This window comes from Apostichopus japonicus, chromosome 5 (genome assembly GCF_037975245.1).
Source record: "Apostichopus japonicus isolate 1M-3 chromosome 5, ASM3797524v1, whole genome shotgun sequence".
Classification (NCBI taxonomy): Eukaryota; Metazoa; Echinodermata; class Holothuroidea; order Aspidochirotida; family Stichopodidae; genus Apostichopus; species Apostichopus japonicus.
In genome coordinates, this window is record NC_092565.1 from 6742723 (window position 1) to 6764358 (window position 21636).

Here is a 21636-nt window from a genome sequence, read left to right on the forward strand (position 1 = left end):
CCACCCTGTTGTCTCCTCGCTCACTATGAGACACATGATTTGTTGCTAGAATGTACGGGCATGGATTGACTACATGTCTGTGGTCAGATAAAACCGATTGAAGAATGACTAGACTGAACAAACATACGGACAAATTACACTGATATTTACCAATTGTCGTGTCCTTTGACGAGACGAAGTCAAAAAAATAAGTAAATAACCAGAAATTCGTTGAAATCAGAATTTTATTCCAATATCGAAATTTAACTCAACTTGTATCTTCATCAACATGGTGAAATAAAGAAATGAAAACAGTGAAAGGTGAAAACAGTTCTTTACTTGCAAACTCAAATCTCGTTATGTCAATTTCATTGTAAGAAAAAAAATGAAAGAAAAAAATCGTAGAAGAAAGCAGCCAATGCAAAAATTAATACTAAATGCCAAGCATAAACAATTGTTATGACTAAATTACATATGTAATTTTTCATTTTGTTGTTCTTTTTTTTACAATTTCCATTTCTGTGTCATCTTTGGGTAAAGTATTTTTCAAAACAATAAAATTCAGAATCCAAAGAGGCCTTAGTTTTGGTTTCCATCGTTCCTTAACTCTGTTGCTAACATTAATCTTCTCTTCTTTATAACTGTAAATTTACTGCTAATCACTTTTTAACAAAACTTCAGCTGCGATAGAGATGTAACAACTATTTGGTAAACTTCTGCAAGAAGGAAAAAAAAAAAGGAAAACAAATACACAGGTTTACTATTTGCAGTTTTCAACTTCCGATTAAATATGAAAATCAAATATGGATATACTTTTTCATACATTTATTGAATTATTTATTGACTTCATTCTTGTCTAATCTTAGTCATTTACATCAACGACATAAGTGAAGCGATATACCAAATTTAGAAATGAATAACAAGACAAATGTTTTTCCGTCACTTTTTTCTTCTTCATTTTGCAAACCTCAACAAGAACACCTCAAAAGTCAAATAGCACGGTTAAAAGAAAATTTCATTCGAGTTAGGTGTAGGTACACGAACGATCAGATAAAATATCAACATTTTTGAATATTTGAAGGAAAACCTCCATTAGGATCGTTAGTGATGGACAGCTAGGTAGGGCCTAGGGACATATTTCACTGGGCCCACTTTTTGGACTCTCCATTATATTCTATATTTTCCCGGCCCCTCCATATTTTCCCACTTCCCTGGGAAAGTGGGACACATTCAATGCATCCTGGTGAATTTTCATTCAATTCGTACATACCGTTTTTGAGATAACTGCATTTGAAGTTGACATGTTTTGTATCCAAAGTGAACTTGAAGCAAACAGGAGTGATGTCATAGATGCACACTGCCACATATTTTTGGTTTTATGTTTTCTTGAAATTTTCATCCAATTTCAAACCTCCAATTTGGGATACGTCTCGATAGGTACACACTATAGCCATTGGTTTATTGCAAAATTAACTTCCTCTTATAAAGTTGAGACCTATCCAATAGGACACTCCTTTCTCTCTCAGACAACACCTTTTTTGGGGTCTGCTGTGTGAACACTGTGAAGTATTTTCTCTTGTTGAAATCTGATGTATATATGTACCGTGCTTCATTAAAATGTCAAAACTTACACAAAAGTTAAGACGGCCCTCTAACGTTCATTAATTTACCTACAAAGGCCTTCTTTTGTAGATTGTTAACAAGTTGTTCTTCTTTCCTTTTTCTATCTCTCATTTTTTTTCTTTTACAAAACTTGTCAGAACTGGTTCTTCCTGAGCAGACTCTTACGTCAATTCGTGCTACCACAAGTCACATTTGAGAGAGTATCGATATGTTCCAAAAATCGAAACAGCAGATATCAAGGTTTATACTAAGGCATTTCCTTCTCTGATGCATCAAAATGCAACAACGTTTCCTTTTTATGTTCCATCTCCAATTTCATCCATGCATTTATTTTCAAATTGTGTTTCCTTACTACATGAACAAACAGTAATGTGACCATACCCTCGAGGGGTTAGCTCTCTCTCTCTCAAAACATTAAAAAACATTAATGCCCTTAAAAAATGTGAGGAAACAGCAGACAAGAACATTGATTTGTCTGACTGTGTGTGAACTAACCCTTATACTGTTCATTGATTTATGAGTAACATTACCGGTATCTTCTAGCCACACTTTCTATTTTGTTCACTTCAGTTTTTAACTTCCACTTATCTTAGAACTGCACATTTCTGGTTCATATTCAGGACGTTGTTTGATAGTGTAATAAAGCTTGAATGAGGATACTAAGAAATGAGAATATCCAATCAAAAAAAAAAGAAAAAAGATCCAAAAGAGAACATTTTTGAAATAGTTTAACAATATTTGTTTCGTGTAGTTGATCAATTAATTGATTATCCAATAAATCAATGGATACTGTACATCAATCCATTGCTTCAATCAATTGTATATTGAAACAATGGATCAAATTATCTTTAATCGATTGAAAAAGAATTAAATTCATCAATTATGCAATCAATTAATCAACCATGCCTTCAATCAGCTATTTAGTGATGTAATCCATCAATCGTTCAATTGATTGATCAACACTTGAACTCATCAGTCATTCAATCATTTGATTAACCAATCAATGCCTTCAATCAGCTATTGAATGATGAACTCCACCAATCAAATGACCAAGAAACTGTTCAATCTATGATTGAAAATGTGCAATCAATTGATTAATTCACCATCCAAATCAATGAACTGACCCTTTGACTACATACAATTATTTGACAATTCAAACTGGACTCCACTTGTTTTTTTTTCTCGAAAATTTGATTGCTTTCATAGTCACCGTGATCACTATCACATGAAGGAACACTGGCTGTATGTATATTTGCACTTCAAAGTAGGTTAGCAGTAAATAACAAAAACAAAATATAATTTACATGGAATGTATCATAACCATGGTAACAAAGAATCATCTCTGGTCTATAGTAGACATACACTGTGGAGCCTCTGTTATAGCCACATTTTACCAGCCCAGCTTCCTTTCTCATCTTTCATCCATGTACCTATGACAACAACATCATCTTATAGGAGAGAAAAATTTCATATTTATGGTCTTTCAATGACATCCCTTCTTCAAGTGTAATTGCAGTCTGAAGTTTTAATAAATTTGACATTATCTTTGTGTCCAAACATTTTGCTGTGTTCTTTTGCTTTTATTGCACACAAAGTCATTCCCTCACTCAGGGAAGCAACTCGATTTTTTTTTTTACTTGGAGCAACCCAACCTTAGACCTCCTCATGATGTATCAGCTAAACTGGGGGGGGTTAACTACCAATAGGTTAGAATCTCAGAGTTTCACCAGCTAACTTTCTCATTTTCCATGGTCCTCTGATAAATGTCTAATTTCAGCAAAACAAATTGTACCTCGTGCAGAATCTGTCCATACGGCAGATTATCAAATTGGTGTCAGCAACATCATAAAGCAGCAGCTCTGTACTGGTGGCAGCGGTGGGATACAGACACTTGACCAGTTACAATCGACTACTATGTGTTGGTGTTGAGCGATGCCATATATTGCTTATTCTCTTGGCCGCTGCCACCACTACCTTCTTCTTCTTTGGATACGAAGGAGTCCAAGTGTTTGGCGGCATCGTGCATGCTCTCAACGAACCGTGGAAATCCTACGAAATTAATAAATAAACAATGAAAGAGGAAATGTATTTGTTTTTAAATGGCACTGTTACACAATCTCAACACACCAAATGATTAATGTTTTGGCAGGTTCATAATTTCTATGAAAAGGAAAAACAACAAAACATGAAAAACCGGACTTGGATGGTAAAAGTATTAAACAATGAACAGGATCAGTCAACCAACAGTGTGGAATGCAACACCAAACTGCAAAGATATCTCTATATTTTTGTGACACATTTTCGCATCAATTTTCAATGATAGTTTACATGAAACTAAGACAGTCAGGGCAACTGACTGGTGGACTAGTTTCTCTTTGTCACCAAACTGAAGTTTCCAAATTAAATGTTTTGACAATGCGTTTGTTGACTGGGCACTGTTCTACCAATTTGATCTGTTATAATGATGTCACATACTCTGCTAATATTGCCAGACACATTACGTTAAATAAATTAACAATAACAGTTTAAGAAGTCTTAACTTTGCAGCCAAATTATTCTATAAAGATTTTTTTTTTAAACATGTATTTTATCAAGGACTGTTCTTCTGAAGGACTTGATGTGCACAGAAATCATATTTTTCGTTGCAAACAGAACAAAATTCATCTTTTATTCGCGTCTGCACATAATCATAAAATAACACAAAAAGACTGCTCACTGCATATTTAATTATCAATGCAAATGTAGTTAACAAGACTTTTGTGGAGAAACTTCCCTCTTTTGCAAACCCCTTTGAACTAAATGTAAGTCTGAACATATTCAATAATGGTATGAACACTGTGGGTCTCCATTGCATTACAATAGCCAAGTTCCACTATAGGCAGCTTAAAGTTTGTGCTAATTGATGACCTCCCTCCTAATTACTGCGGCAGGAAGTGTTCTTTATTCTGATAAAATAGAGTGGACTCTGCCCTATTATCAAACCTGTCTTGAAAGGTTCATTAGTTCATTCAGGAAAATTGTTTACCAAATGTATGAATATATGTATGTATGTATTTAAGATCCTCCTGCAAGCAGGAACTCGCGGAGAAGCCATCATTGGTATATCAAAGCCGCAAGCTGACCGAAGTCAGTCTCTTAGAGTCATATTTAACGTCCATGATTATGAATTGTCAACAGCTCTGTAACTGGACGACATACATTAATCTTGGGGTGACTTGAACTGGGGACCTTATGATTGATGAACAACTGAGCTAACACTCCTACATGTTTAACCACATTGCATCTTTGGACAGGAAACAATTGACTATAAAATACTGAAACTCACTCAGATGCTATGTAAAAATGTTCTGATCCCCCATTTGAGTAGCAAGCTGACCATTTTGCATACCTCTTCTACTTGGGGGGGGGGGGGGGAGGGGGGTGAAGGGTGTGGGGTGACGAGCTCAAATTTATTCCCTGGATGTGAACTCACCCTCTGCTGTCATCCATTTAACAGCTGCTGTAGGGAAGGGAGCCTTGGGGTCATCGTGGTACGTCAAGATGTAATCAAAGCCGTTCTGTATCAAATAAAAAATGGAAGGGATGTCAAAGTTCAAAGTTCTGATTTGTACAATACAAACCACATAAATCCAGCCACAAGTCAAGAGTAAAGTGGTCTTGTTTTCCATAATTTGACAAGAGGGACTGATGCCACAGACACTGGGCAAAAAAGAACCTTCCATATACTGGAGGGTTTAAAAACTGATACCGACATCCCCTTCAGATACCTTATGTTTAACTCAAAGTACTAGTGATATCCACCAAAATATAGCCTCCACGGAGACAAGGAGAAACCTGTCGCTGCTTTGCACAGCAAGTTTACTCTTGAATCTTGACTACTCTTGTCTTCAAACAAACTATATAATCGGAAAGTTTGTGAATAAATAAATAAATACTGCATGCTTCCGTCAAAGTGCGACAAACCGAAACCGAAACGAAAAACAAACATTTCTGTTTATTTTGGATGATCGACCCTGTGTCTATAAGTGGAGCATCGTAGAGAGAATGTGTACAGTCTGTGAGCATTGTATCCTCTAGGAACTAACATGGAGCTACACAGCAAAGACATATCTTTGCTTCAATTGATTTGGTTGATTTTAATTGTAGGTATAAATGTAGATAAATCCCCTTGTACCGGACCAAACAACAGGAAAATAGCTTATTTAAATTAGTTTGCGAAGTAATTACAATAATACTAGAAGTAATGTTATCATAAACATTATCACAGTTTATAACAACATTGATATTTTACAATTTTGGAATAACTGAAATGACACGCAGGATTATACACCGAAATGCATAACGAAGCATTTGATGTTTTTTGAAGCATTATATATTTTGTTACACTTGCAGCTGATCGAACACTTTGCCAAATTTTTGTACCGCTGATGGAAGAATTGAAATGCTTTACCTCGTCAAATGTTCTGTGGGGTCTGATGACGAGACTGGATTCAAAGGTGGTGACCCTGACATGGTTCTTATTACACGGTACGCCGGGATGCTCTGCTGCCTTGGAGACCAGGTACATTGTCTTCGTTCTGTGGTCGATCTTGAGGCGTCGAACAAAAACATAGTCTCTGCTCTGCATGGGAAACTGGTGATACAAACAGAGCATACATTAAGAAAAACGTAGTCTCTACTCTGCATGGTACACTGGTATAAACACAAGCAGAGCATGGTTAACAAAAACATAATCTCTCCTCTGCACGGGAAACTGGTGATACAAACAGAGCATAGATTACAAAAAGGTAGTCTCTACTCTGCATTGGAAACTGGTGATAGAAACATAGCATAAAAACAAAAACATAGTCTCTACTCTGCATGAGAAACTGGTATACAAACAGAGCATAGATTCCTATGTGGATGTTTGATAAACGTTCCCTGCATTCAGTCTGTATCCAAACTAGCTAGTAATAGTAATTTTGACATCAATTGACTAGTTTAAAAAATATAGCTTAAAAATTGGCACTTCCAAGATTACTAGAAATAATCAAAGAAACATATTTGCCTTCTAGTTTTTATTTTGTTGAATTTTTTTTTTTGCCATAAATAACTAAATCTACTTCTAACTCCTCAAAGCAATTTTTGGGATAAGAATTGCCTGTGTCTAATTCATTTTACAGCTCAGGTTTTTATACATGCAGAGAGGAACTGCATTTGCCAGTTCAGGCTTAACAAGGACTTTAATTGCCAATGAGCAACAAGGAACAATCTCTACAAACCGGAAAATGCGAGATCCAATGGATGACTTCTGTACCGGTCTCCTCATCACGGTCCACGAGCTGTAACTTTATCACCAGCTTGTCCCAAACTTTTCTGTAGTCTAGATCCATATTTACCCTAAGAAATGATCTCGCTGATATGTCAAAATACTTGGCATATACTAACGAGTAAGGAAGAAGAATAAAACAAAAACACTGAAACGCACGAGGAAGAAATATTAAAGGATACGAGCTGTCACTTATTGTGACATGAACTGAAGCAACAGAAGTTTTAAACTAAATAATACTGTGAGTGTGTTATTTCCCCCCTCCCATTTTAGTATTGTCTTGAACACAGTTAAGTCCAACCCAGGTTCACACTGTTATTTAAATAGAATTGTAGAACTAGAATTGAACATGATTAATTCAGGAGTGGTTAACCAAATAATATTTTTTCTGTCTCTATTTTTTCCCCCTCCAATTTTGTTTGTACATGTTTATGTCAACAGCAAATCATAATAGCATTTGTAATGTCTTATAAAACTTTGATGGAAAGCAACTGAGTTAATGTAGGCAATTGAGCTGAAAAGGTATTGTGCTTAACATATTGTAAACATCAAATTAATTATCCACGGAGGTAAATAATATTCTTACAAATAATGACAATTTCCTAAGTACTGAAGTGAACAGTGACAAGTCAGCAAACATTCCAAATACATCAAAATGCAAGGATAAATTAACAACAATATTATAATAGGATAAAATTACATCTCCCATGAAGATATCACAGTAAGGAACGGTTTATCTGGTAAAATTGGTAAAAGTATGTAAGCCGCAACTACAACAACCATGTCTTCACTTGATGGATGGTGTTTTCAACTGACAGTGTAAGACAGTTTTCTCTAACATTTACAAGTGTTGCTTGTTAAGACAGTTTTCTCTAACATTTACAAGTGTTGCTTGTTTAATACCTTTATATTCATACAGATAATTGGAGTCCTTTGGTTTCCGCCAGACTTTCAAGTTTTGATTGTCGATGACGGGTTCCCAAGATGGCAGATCTATGGTCTTCTGCAACGTGCTGCTGGAGTAGAGCTGTGAGAGAAGCTTCTCGTCACTGCAAACAGATCTAAATACAGTAGGTGACAGAAAGTTGAAAATTGTATGTTTAGAAGAAACGATTGCTATTTTTAAATATACGTTACTTGCTAGGATATTTAATACATCATGGGTGAAATATAGGACCATAAAAGACTGGAATACATTATCCTTGGCCGTTAAAGAGAGCCCTAGTCTTGAGGTGTTTAAGACAAGATTGCCCACATATTATTATTAGCTCTGCTGCGCTGCACACCAACATCCTCGTTGTGATACTTGAGAGGGGTTTTTAACGAGTATCCTACAGAAGCAGAAGACCTGTAACTATCAAGTATGACTACATCTGTACTTGTGCACTTTTATTGACTATGTGAACGAAGATTGTGAATCAAGACACCACCATGGTGTTCGTAGACCCAAGACTCAGAAATTAAATTAAGCAAACAACAAATGGATTCTTTCATCAGTAAAGCCATGTGATCCTTTTTCACACACAACACTGCAATGTTACAAAATGGCGGTTTTAACAAGTCCGGTGAATTTTGGGATGGCAAAAAACTTAAATTTCTGAATCTTTGAAAACTTACATCAAAGCCTAGGCCTACAATTCTAGTAGGCTAATTCTAGGTTTAGCACAAATTAGCCAGTGAGGATTGCAGTGTCCAAGGAAATTGACTATGTAATGCCATTGATTAAACTGGCCTAACCAACTTTAGAAGTTTTCTTTAACAACTTGGCCTAACTCGATCTAGCCATGGCATAAGTATCCTACATCAAAACACAATCGGGATACATAATTAGAAACAATAGGCTACTGCTTTAGAAACTTCACAACAATATTTCATAAGAATTATGATTAAAAAATTTCATTTAACCTTTTTAAATCTTCATCAGTAAGTCGGTCACGATCCCATGTGAAGCAAGCTGCACCGAATAGATAATACAGGGGCTTTCTAGTCGTTCGCATATTACGCCTGGCAAAGTTAACGACGATTCTCTGTAAAGCGGTTTCAGAATAAAGTGAACTGTAAAACAGCCACATCTGTTGAAAACGTTGGACTCTTAGCCCAGCATAGACATTACATTGACGGGCAAGTAAACTGTAAATTGTGTCTAAAGTTTCTGTCAAAGAAGGGCCTCGAATAATTCTGTGTAGCTTAGCAACCCATTCGCTATTGCTCCATTTGTACTGTGTGAAGCGACGCCCTGGAACATTACACAGTAATGGATCTGTAAGTGAGTTCACCCTATGTAGTTTTTGCAAGGACGAAAACGTCTTGGAAAATCCAGCAGGTGCTCGGAGAATATGTTGTAGCGACATTTTGTACCAATTTTGGAGCTCAATAACCATTCACACAAGTTAAAAGTTGATTTACTACCAAGCACGAGAGCGCTATCTGTCCCTCATGGAAGTCGCCATTTTATCAAATGACAGAATTGCGTAATAATTTGTTCTTGAATAGAATATGAGATGGCGCTAAACCAAAATGATGGTCTGTAATAAATTGAACCCGTTGATACCAATCCGTAACAACAGTTGAGAGCCTATCCATGTAGCAATTTCTCTCAAATGGCCAATTTACATGAAATTAAAGACAAGTACTTGTTCACGATGCTATTTCGAAATCAGAATTTTTCAGAGAATTGATGCAATATGTAGGCAAATTATTTGCATAAAACTGTATGCTCACATGTATAACAATTAAAACAAATCTTAGTAGGCCGATTTACAAAAGGGAAGGCCTACATATATAGGCAGCAGCAATATTGTTTAACTTTAACATAAGTTATATTTCTGGAATCAGTTTGGTATAAAACCGTGTTAAACTCGGTGTATTTATCCCTGGCATTATCATTATGCAGGGTTAGAGCTTCCATGAAGTCCTATTTTGGCTACAGGTGAAACCGGAAATGCGACATCATTGAAAAGCTAACATACATGAAGTGCTCTCCAAAGAAAAGTACCGAAATACAACAATGACAAGCCTGTTGACAGGGCTCAATTTTACTTCTTTTGGGAGGTGGGGGGGGGGGGGGAGGGTGACACAAAAGTTGTTTCCTCCCGGAGAGGGAGTCCCTTCCTTTACAGGAAACCTTTGCTTGCATGGATAAGGTGGCTTGGACGCAAAGTAGTGATGTATTTTCTTTTCTGCTAACTCCCGTTTTATAGTACACGCTTTCATAGCCATTTGGACGGGAATAAACGGTGGGGCGTAGGGGAGTCGTGCTGTCCTTCTCATTTCCCTCTGGCATATAGGTATGGACCTGACAGGGGAACTATTTTCCGAAATGTTGCTGCCAAACGTGTCTGTTATCTAATGAGGGGGTATAGCTTTTACCTAGTGAGGAATTCTACAAAGTCTTAGAGAACATGTTGTTGTTTGTTTTCCTTCTTGTTAATTAATGAGCAAAGCAGAATCGACATCCAACACCATCTGTCCTTCATGAATTTGTAAAGCAATACAAGCAATTTGTTTGTATTCATAGAAGACTCTATTGCATTTTGTGCTTTGTGAGCTGGCCTAGTATGATCGTTGTGCGGTATTAGACTTAGAAGTCCAGCCACTTTCACTGGTGAGCCTCTCGTTCTTAAAAGGGTCTCTTCTCCACAAGTAAATGTGGTTTATAGAAATAATATGTACATTTTTGTTCAATGATAGAAATTTGGTTCAATTGTCCGTAATTTTATGAGCAAAAAGTCCGCCCCATGATGAATCTCAATTTTGTTGTTTCTTACTTAATAATTTAAAAGCACTGGCTCCTTGCTGACTTAAAACTAACATTGTCTCAATACTCACATCTAAATATGGTAATTACTAAAACCTTTTAGCTAAAACATGGGGGAAGAAGCGAAAAATCGATAATATGGAAAGATTCATCATGACCGTGCATAGAATTGTCGTATATTTTCACTTGTGTATATATATATCAATATCACACGAATTCAATTCATCTTATATATTTTTATTCGTTCTTATCTTTTTCTTCTTTTTTTTTATTAAGTTTTAGGGCAATTCATGAAATTGAATATCAAAAGTAAATAGGCCATCGCATTGCACGAATTAGAGTAATAAAGCGATCAGACATATACACGTAAAAGTACCTTAATGAAACGGGAACAATTAATAACATGTATATCAAATATAATATAGTATATAATATTTCACAAGCCGTTTACTATCATGCAAGCACTGCATGCTGTCAATTAAACCACAGGAGTCTCAGCATGAAATATTGATTGTTAAAAAATATGGATAATAAAATACATTATTTACTCATGTCTATATCAAGATGACATTTAAAAATGCAAGTTCACGTGATTTGTTCAAACTGAAAAAAACTTCTGACCTACAAATTTGTAAGGCATTTCCAAAAAAAAAATTATTGATTAAAGAGGTAATATGAGACCATATTTGTTTAGTCAAATCCAGAGAAGCGTATTCAACAGGAAAATGAAAGTGGATTAAGTTGTTTGGTTTCCGTGATCCGGGTGACTTTCCTTCTACCATTCAATTTATGCCTAACTTGTAATAATAAAGTGCATGATTAAGTCATGTTGATTTAGCTCTTTGCATAGGCATGCTTTGTAGGCACATTATGAACTGACATTGCGAGATCATCCCTGCACTGTCGTTAATGAGCTACAAGTACAGGCACGTAGCCAGAGTTCGATTAGTTATTGGGGGGGCACGTCCCGACTCCCGGGGTTGGGTCTATGTGGGAGGGGATGAAAAATGCCTTTGCTACAGGGGGAGGGTGCTTGGACGTAAATAAAGCTTTCATTTCCATAACACAGCTACTTTTGTATAGTGATTAAAGCTTCCATTTTATAAAGTGTGTTATTAAATGTAAGCCATTTGTAAAACAATCTGAAACAAATGTGGGGGATACGTTCCCTACATACACCTGTACAGTCCACTATGGCCCTGAGTACATGACATGTGAACACATGGAATATCACGCTTATCCATGACTCAATATATCTATATATATATATAGCCAATATATATATAGCCTATATATATATAAAGGCCTATATATTTATATCGGTGGTAAATACCATACCTATATGGACGACCGGTCCAACTGAGCTATTGAGAGCAGTTCATTCCTTGGTACATAAGAATTCAATTATGAACCAAACATGGCTACAGTTGTGACCACAACATTAACCCAATAAAACATGCCATTATAGATCACGTTCTTCTCAACATTTTTCATAAACCAAGGGACTTGATGAACTAAATCAAATTATGGAGGGGAAAAAAGGTAGACAAGTTAAGCATTTTCCTGGATTTTCTGTTTCCATGTGTTTCTCATTTCTGAGCTAGCCTATTTCTTTTGTTTTATTCGGTTATTATCTTTCGTCACGTCCTGTGTTGGTTACCTTGGAAACTGCATGTTATTCTTCCGAGGGCATAGTGAGACAAAAGATAGAAAGTTATGTTAAATTTCGGCTCAACTATTACGCTTTTATACAATTATGTTAGCTGACTGTATATACTGGTGGTTGAGACATTCCCGGGTTTGCATAGAATGCGTCCTTTTTCTTTCAAGCGTGCGTTTGCATGAAAGAAGTGTATTCGTCAGAAAAGTGCGAGAGCCAAGAAATGTTTAAGAAAGAGTTCGGTTTAAGAAGTCACATGTCAATGGATGTAGCATAGAAGATGATAACACAAGTTCGTGGTAGGTTTGTTTGGAACGCCAAATTAGCCACGAGTGACCTCACCCAGTGATATACTATCATCGTGTACTTCTTCGCGTTTGGTTGTAACTTGATGTCGATGAACACGGTGGATGAATTCATACAATATATACACATAATTGGACACATCTCCAAAATCACCAGGGCGGTATAATAGAGATGGAGAAACAACGCTCTCACCAGTTTAGCCTTTAACAGAGCATTACAGGGAATTTAACAAAGTTTAGCCTACCACAATGAAAACAATACCAGCACTCAATGTTTTCATTTTTCTTGGACTAAAACATATAAAGACTAACAGTTTGCCTAAAGTAACCCTTTATAACTGCTGTACATTGCAACAACGGGAAATAGTTGAAGTACGCCGCGATTTTTCTGACAGTACTACCTCGGAAGTGGTATATCTCGAATGTGGTTACCTCTGTAACAAAACCCATACCGATAATCAATACACATACACAACTTAGCCTAAAAAAATCGCGAAATCTATGATGCAACATTTATGCCACGGACGGAGTGATTTTGTTCAAGTTTTCTTCGAAAACAAATTTTTCTCCTTTTCGTATTTCCTTCCGTTCTTTCCTGATGATCTTTGATCAGAGCAACAATGATAATAGTAAAAAATAAAACCTGATTTACCATATCGAATAACAATAAAAATGGCATTAAATGGCATTAATAGAGACCAAAGGGAGATTTGAAAGTGTCAAGGTGATTATTCAATGAATGCACGCCCCCACTTAACTCGAAATGACGTCACAATTTGATAGAGAGAAGAATAAAAAATAACCGCGACATCAGCGATAAGTGATACTGCGTTTGTCACTCCAAAATAAATCGATCGTCGAGTTTTTGTTAAAGGCTTTTAACCTCATTGCAAGAACGTGGTTCTTTTTGGTGCTCTCTTTTTCTGCATTTAAGATATAACAGTTGGTGGCCTCCTATGCTTCGAGATTTGGAGAAGAGTATCCAAGATACTTGGGGGCAAAAATAAGAAATTCAACGTCGAAGTCAAAAGGAATCAGTCGTGTCTGGACGCATTTAGCCGTCACATCTTTCGACTGTTTTGTAAGAGCTCCTCGTAATGCATTTGTAAGAGAATCAAGTGTTTTCCCGCTTAAAAACCACTCGTAAAATGTTGGATAGAGTAAGAGGAATTAGTTAGTGAGTTCAAGATCGAGGGATCGTCAGTTCGAATAAGAACGAAGCAGATTAAAAAGAATAAACAAGAAGAAGAAAAACTTAATCAGAAAACAACAACTTCTCTCGCCCTCATCTCAGTCGGATAATGAGACCATGTATCGTGTATGATTCGTTTGTTTATGGATTTGTCTATTGATTATTGCTATGGAGGAGAAATTGCAAGACTAAAGCTTAAAGGAGCAGGGGAGAAAAAAAGTATTTGTTTGGGGTGAGTGATTTATTAATTTTTTAAATTTTCATAATTTTCAATTCTAAATTAACTGTGTACTACGGTAATCAATGGTAAAGCCATTTTTGCAGCTGCATGACGGAAGTTTGATTTTTTAGAGATGAGCAATATTAAGATAATCTTGTTTAGAATAATCGACGGTAATTGGAGGTGGGGCGGAAGGGGGATTGGGGATGGGGGATAGGGTGATGGAGTGATGGGGGGGGGGAGACAGGAAGACAAGGACATTCATACTTGTGGTGAAGGCAGGTTCAACTTTTGCTGCAAAAATCCCTGGGTAATATAGGTTCATGATTGAAAAAGTCTATTCTTATTTCGTCCAATAAAAGATGTGTACAAGCTCACCCTTTCCCACAGAATGCGCAAAGAAGAAGAAGAATAAAAAGAAGAAAAAAAGGACACCCTTCAAACCACTCATCAATCCCCCTCCTCCTCGACTCAAATTCTCAGTTTTAAATCATGACCCTTAATTTAGTGAAGAGGTATGGGATTGTTCCACTTAAACAGAACATCAAATTCCGCAGGCTTCGTGAAAAGTACTTGGTACCTACTTAAGCCCCCGTGGATGTTCTGCAGTATAAGATTACCTCATGGTAATTAGACTGATTGAAGTATAATGTATATACTCTTAGTATAGTGGAATATATGGCAGAGAGATCGTATATATAGGTCTATTATATTAACACTTTGATGTTCTGCAGTAAAAGATTATCTCATGGTAAGTTGACTTAATACAGTTCGATGTGAAGAATATATATATATATATATACTTATAGTGGAATACATGGCAGAGAGGTCGCATATATAGGTGTATTATATATTAACACTTTGATTAAAAAGAGAATGCGGTAAATCAGGGGTAACTCTATATTTGACTTGTAAATGATCACCTCTGCCTAAGTATTTTGGTGAAACTTGATGAAACATGAAATATTCAATACTCACATGCAGGTGTTTAGTGCCGTACTGAAAGTCGCAGTTGTCATTCTATATCATATAGGAGAAAAAAATGAAGCAACTATATTAGGTGTGATATCAAATATCATCATGATGTCAAACATAATATATGCGGGTTAAAAAGAAAAATCGGACGAAGTAACGATGCATCTTCTCTTGAACATTATAGATTTCAAGAGAGAATTTAATAAGTTGTAAATATAGAATTACTAAACTATATTTCATTATATTGAAATATAGATCAGAATGAATTGCCTTCTTATTAATTATTTGCTGAATGATGAAGGACAAAATGTAAGGATTTAGTTCTTTTTCTATCTCTCGAAAAGTTAATCCTATGCATTCGTTAAAATTTCGTGGGAAAGTTAACATATAACTTGTAATGCAATGTTGCATGTATAATGCTGTGCTTGCCCATTGAAAGCGTGTTTGGTCACCTAAAGATAGAGACCTCCAATGGAAAGATTTGTTGCCGAGCTCTCTAAACAGTTAACTTTTTTATATAATTTCAGTCTCAACATAGCATTATCTAAGAGAAAAGATCATTTTGGTTGGTAGTAATGTTTCAATATAGGCTGTTCCAGTTTTTATGCAACTTTAAAAAATATGCTATAAATCTTTGAAATGCTCCTTTTACAGTCTAATATGTCAATTGATAGTGACGTCGACTCTTCAGATCGGGTCTAAACGTCAATGTTAATCCATTGTTATTTCAATTCTAATTATTTGACCACAGCATACTCTTTACGTTCATATGAACAACAAATCACCCTTTATGTATGACACTCGACCAATCTATGACATAGACAAATTAGAAATACATTGTCAAAAATGTTATTTGAAGCCACAAAGAAGACTTTATGCCTTCATTTTGAGTTTTGTGTTTCATCGGAGGAACATATCTAATGGTCGGTGTGTTAGACTTAGTAGTCCAGTCACTTTAATTGATGAGCCTGCCAGATGTTTAAAGGGTCATTGCTCAACAATTAAATGCCGTATAGAAATATAAACGTGGGCGGTTATAACACTGTGTTTTAACTGTCTCTACAAACCACCAAAATTAATAATACTTTAATTACTTCAATCCTTTACTATTAAATTAAATATTTTCACTTAGAACTTAACAACGGAACGTTTTATCGAAGTATTGTTAAATGTAGTTTTTGCAAACGGGACTACCCTCTTTCGATTCTCTTGTATCAGATTTCTTATTTGGATAATATCGCCATTTGCTGCTTTTGTTGAAGTAGCTCGTTGTGGATTTGCAAAGAGTCGCTAATCGCAAGACAAACGATGTGAACATTAAATGTCGACATATCAAAACATAGACATAAAAAAAAAGGTTCGAGTCCTCTTAAAGAGTGATAAAGAATATTGATATTACCTCTCAAAGTCTCGGTATAATGGACTTTCAGAATCGTTCTCATCACTTAGAAGGATTAAAACACAAAACAAACTAGATACAGATGTTTGTGATGAACACCTCCCCCACCGTTAGTAGTTGTATTACAAAACCAATCTCTATTACAGAAAATTGTAATAAATAAAGAAAAGTGCATAAAAACTAGTAAATAGTACATTTTTATGACTCGATAATGTCAATTCAAGTATGAGGTTGATGGTGTCATATTTTAGACGTGATGGTTGTGAAGGAGCATTAACATATGGTATTTTCCCAATTTGAATGAAAAAAATATATATATATTTTTACTTTTCTGATTTGAGCTCGCCTGCATGTATCTTGCATATATGTAAACGTATAAGAGCTGCGGGACAATGTGTCTAGCAAAGCCCTGGTAGTCAAACATTTTTTCTTGGTGACCCCCAGTTTTCTCACATTCATCATCTTGGCGAGACTACAGTGGCGAATGGCGTGACTGGATCGTGGGCCTAGGGTTAGGGTCTACAGGGAGGAGTAACCCCCCCCCCTTTAAGAATTACTTACATATTTAACAACGAGGTTCATTATATATAAACATGCACTAACAGTACCGTGACATGATGGGTCGATCTTCAACTCTTCCCCTAAGATTATGTGTAATATCTCTTCCCTTTATAAAGGACTCTTGAGCAACTTAACTTGATATAACAATGTCCTGACCACGTGGTTACCTTCTCGATCTAAGGGGACTATGGTTTGGGAACGTATCAAATTGGTTGATTTTCGTAACCAGGCTCATAATCTAGGTGACTTTTCACTTTTAAAACAATGTCTCCTTAAGGTTTTCATTTTTCGTTGGCAGTTTCTTACATTCGCACGAGGTTAGAATTTGCTTCCTTCTTTTATTAAATCAAATGTGAATGTTCAATGTATAGTGCTATATTGTATATACCCTTATAACGTGTTGCGTAACTCATCGAACACATAGCTTATTGAACTCGATGAAAGGAGCCTACTTGAATTGTAAATGAGCAAAGCTGATTAGGGGATTTAATAGAAGAATGACCCCTATAGCCTTGAAAGGATTTGATTGGTTGGTTTATTTACCAGATCAAATCAATTCTGAGGGGAAAGACTAGACACACCAAGAATGCGATTTAACAATATTCAGGACATTAAGATGCTAAGGGCTACAATAGTTTTGGTGTTCTTCTTCTTCTAACGACTGGTGATGTGTTCATAATTCTTTTGACTGCTTTTGTTGTCAATATAAAGGGGATAGAAACGCTAACGTGCGGCAGGGAGCCGTGCTTGGTACGGCTCGATCAGGCTTGGCCCACTCTGGCCATGCACCATCAATAATGGGCCTACACAGAGAATTATAGTATCGGTAAAAAATAAACACGTGTACATGAAGGAGTATGTATAAGTGTACTACAAGAAAATATTATACGTAAAATGACAACAAGGAACTCAGAAGAGAGGGGACACACTATATTGTATGTGTCGATATTATAACCTTGACAAGTATGCAGTTGGCTTTACTTATACTATATATAAAGGACAAGGGCGTAGGAACCGGGGGGGGGGCTGGGAGGGCGCCAGCCCCCCCAGTGAAAAATGTGGAGGGGCGGAAGTATCATTCCGCCCCCCCACTTCGCATGTCAGAAAACCCCTTTTTCATTTCCAAATGAGAAAAAAATCTCATTTGGAGCACTAAATTGCATCTAAGGCCAGGTGAAAATGCAAAATTCTTTACAAAATGGAGTGGGTGGGTTGAAGTGTGCTATATTGCACCAAATTGCATCTGAGGCCACCTGGAAATGCAAAAAAAATCCAAAGGGGAGGGGGACACCCCCTCCCCTTAGACCCCTCCCCCAGGCCGGCCATCAGTCTTCAGCCCCCCCCACTCAAAAGTACCTTCCTACGCCACTGATAAAGGATATAGTTCAGACTAAATGGTTGGAAGATTTATTTTACATATCATCGATTTAAATTGGTATATGTCGATTTATATCGATGATAATATGTCGAATTTAAACTGGTACCAGTCAATTTAAAATTTTAAATCGGCCTCTTCCAGTTTTAATTAATGATATGTTAATTTAAATCGGTAGAAGTCAAATTAATCTGCTACAAACTGGAATAAGTTTAAGTAAATTGGTATATGTCGATATTAAAATTGGTATCATGTCGATTCCCCATTATTTGAGACTTATGGCCCGCCATGTATCTGAACATAAAAACATCTGCAAATGATATAACAGCCTTATAGTGATTTATAAGTGCGATGACTCGAGTTTGATCTGAATGAGAAGATTTCGCTATAATAGTTACGTAATACTTTGATTTCTTGTTATCTTTGAAATTAGATAAAAGCATATAGTAAGTAGTTAGGATCAACATTTCAAGCAATGTGACAAACTATTTAGTCTTAAAATAATGACGGATTGATAAATATAGGGTCGTTACATTCTTCAGTTCATTGTCATGTAATAATCTCAAGCTGCGGGCTATAGCACTTAAACCAATACTACAATGCTATGGTACAGATATCCTTCTAAAAATGCTCTTCAATTCTCCATAGTTTGATGAAAAGCTTAGCACTTAACAATTTGAGTATAGTTAACACAGTTTACAGTTCGATGAATAACACTCAGTAGGCATGGTACAGTGTATGAATGTCAAATCCAAATGATAAATTGAAAGTAAACATTCGATAAATTTGACTTTTCTTTCTTTTTGGTCGACGGCAAATTTTTCGAGCTACTTAAAAGTCCTTGGTGCTTATCACGAACAAACACAACCTATTCTCGAGTAGGATTTTACTAATAATGTACATTTTACTTTGGCGGGGAAATTATACACATTATAATAAATGACTTGAGACGTTCGTATATAGCTTTGGTAACAGTCTTTGCTCATTTAACGACAGGCTTAATTTACATTATCAAGGTATATGTGACGGCATGCATATAGGCTATATGACTGCCAAGAAACATGCAGTCACAATGAAATACATGTTGAGTTTCTCGTCGCTATGCATTATGTTTGAAGTGCGCATGCACAAATCTGTTATATATATATATATATATATATATATATATATATATATATATATATATATATATATATATATATTTATATATATATATATATATATATATATATATATATATATATATATATATATATAAAAGTTACATCATATTTCTCAAACTTTCATTAGACTAGAAATAGATCTAAATATTTCAAAGTCCGGAAAATTACCAATTTATCTTCATCAAAGAGAAATTGAATATCCTGTCAGACCACGCACTAACAAGTGATGGTTTCTTAGTGATTAATCAGCTCTTGTGTTTACTTGTGTTTTCAAACGCAGGGTTTCCTTGGTTTACCTATTCATCTCCCTATATCATTCCTTGGTTACGCACGGTTATATGCTCACTGTAGTATATGTTTGTAGTATCATTGTAGAATTAGTGTATAGAGTCACACTGTACAATTATACTATAGTGTAATATCACAGTACTATAAACTGTCTGATCACATTTGCTTTATTATCACTGTATAAATATGGGTGTATAATATTATGATCACTTTAAGTATGCTTGTGTAATCATTGTACAATTAGTGTATAGAATCACTGTTGTGGTACTGTAAGATATTAGTGTATAATATCACAGCACTGCTCATAGTGTTACTGAAGCATTACTGTAGTACTGTGTTGTATTACTATTCAATTACATAACGTTCATATATAAACAACTTGGAAGAACAATCTGTGAAATAAATGTGGAGTAATCTTGTCTATTCCGAGGGGTGGCAACCAGTAACCTATACATAATGTATATATATGGTTTGACGTCATAAACCAGAAGAGCTGTCACCTTTAAACTTTAAAGTGGTGTTGATGTCTTTTGTGACATTGTTGGTGCTTCAGAAGATCTAGGGAGGCATCATTTAATTCTCTTCGATTCAGAGAAGAGTAATCACTCGAATAATCTTCACTTCATGATATACCAAAGGCTTTGATCTTCGACATGCAGGAAGATAAAAGATAAAGAGATGGTCAAGCTTCGCTTGATATCAACTCTGGGGTGATGCCTAGTATGGCTTCACACTATTTTTCTTTTGGTCATCGAAGTGTTAGCCAAAGCTTATTCATGTTGACTCTATCACGCTGTGATTGACGTATTCACGTATAAATGACAGTAGTGAATAATATCTGCTTCCTGGTTTTCTAATTGATTAAAGCGAGAGATAATACTGCAATGAGTTTGAAAATGAATGGCTTTTTAGTGCAAAAACAGTATTCAGAACGTTATTTCAGTAAGAGTAACATCAAACCCTAAAGCGATATTGATATTTTGGCCCTGCAATTATCCAATCTGGCAGATCTTGTGGTTAAGTCATGGAAATTATCCAAACACATCGTTCGTGATTTTATGGGAAAAGGAATGTTATAACTTTTTAGATTCTTTGGGTCATATTAACTGTATTGGTCCAAGATATATGTCTCAGTTTTCTAGTGAAAACAGCTAATTCATAAATCCACCCCCCCCCTCTCCCTGCCCATACACCTCTTCGAAAAGGTGCATTGTATTAACTAACACACTGCAATCTCTCAACTGAATTTAATTTCTTTATTTTTTTTTTAAAGTTGAACATTTTCTATCGTTATAGAACAAAATAAGACCCTGGATTGATATTTCGTTGCCTTTTCCATTTTATTGGCTAGAAATTGAAATAATGGTCAACCCATGAACAAACCTTCAAGAAGCATTTTATCACTATCCCCTCGACAATGAAGGGGGCCTTTCGTCAATTGGGACACTTTGGGGCGCCATTTTATGACATTTAATAATCTACAAGGGCAATCCTCAACACCGTGGAGTGTCTTGAAGCGTCAGGGTCTCGAGTAAGAGAGTTTAGAAATGTGTGATCACTAATTCTAAAGGTCAATAACGTACACGTTTAACCAATGTAACACTCTTGGAAAGACACTACTTTTAATTTTTTTCTTCTATTTTTTAGTTTATGCTTTCAGTCTGAAAAAAATAACCTGCTTGTCTTCTTTACTCCTACTCTATCCTCTGTCAAATACAAGTCTGTTTAATTTATATATTTTTGCTTACCTGCAGGAGCTGTGATCAGCTCAATCAGGCCCCCCCCCCACACACACACACACATCTCCCCTTGTCACTGCATGGTGATTGGC

General features: G+C 35.9%; 2 protein-coding genes across 2 annotated transcripts in view; one reads left to right on the forward strand and one right to left on the reverse strand.

Annotated features, from left to right (window-relative positions):
* Window positions 1-206: 206 nt before the first annotated feature.
* On the reverse strand, window positions 207-9383 carry LOC139967449 (stAR-related lipid transfer protein 7, mitochondrial-like). Its single transcript, XM_071971276.1, has 6 exons — window positions 8816-9383; window positions 7814-7971; window positions 6864-7024; window positions 6053-6235; window positions 5075-5159; window positions 207-3651 (listed from the first exon to the last, which is right to left on the reverse strand). The coding sequence occupies exons 1-6, from the start codon at window positions 9289-9291 to the stop codon at window positions 3515-3517; spliced, it is 1200 nt and encodes a 399-aa protein (XP_071827377.1). The 5' UTR covers window positions 9292-9383; the 3' UTR covers window positions 207-3514.
* Window positions 9384-13458: 4075 nt separating this feature from the next.
* The window catches only part of LOC139967451 (alpha-1A adrenergic receptor-like), a 35546-nt gene continuing 27368 nt past the window's right edge, over window positions 13459-21636 (forward strand). Inside the window, exon 1 of the mRNA XM_071971278.1 lies at window positions 13459-14056. The gene's annotated coding sequence lies outside the window, so the exon portion shown is untranslated. The remainder of the gene's footprint in view (window positions 14057-21636) is intronic.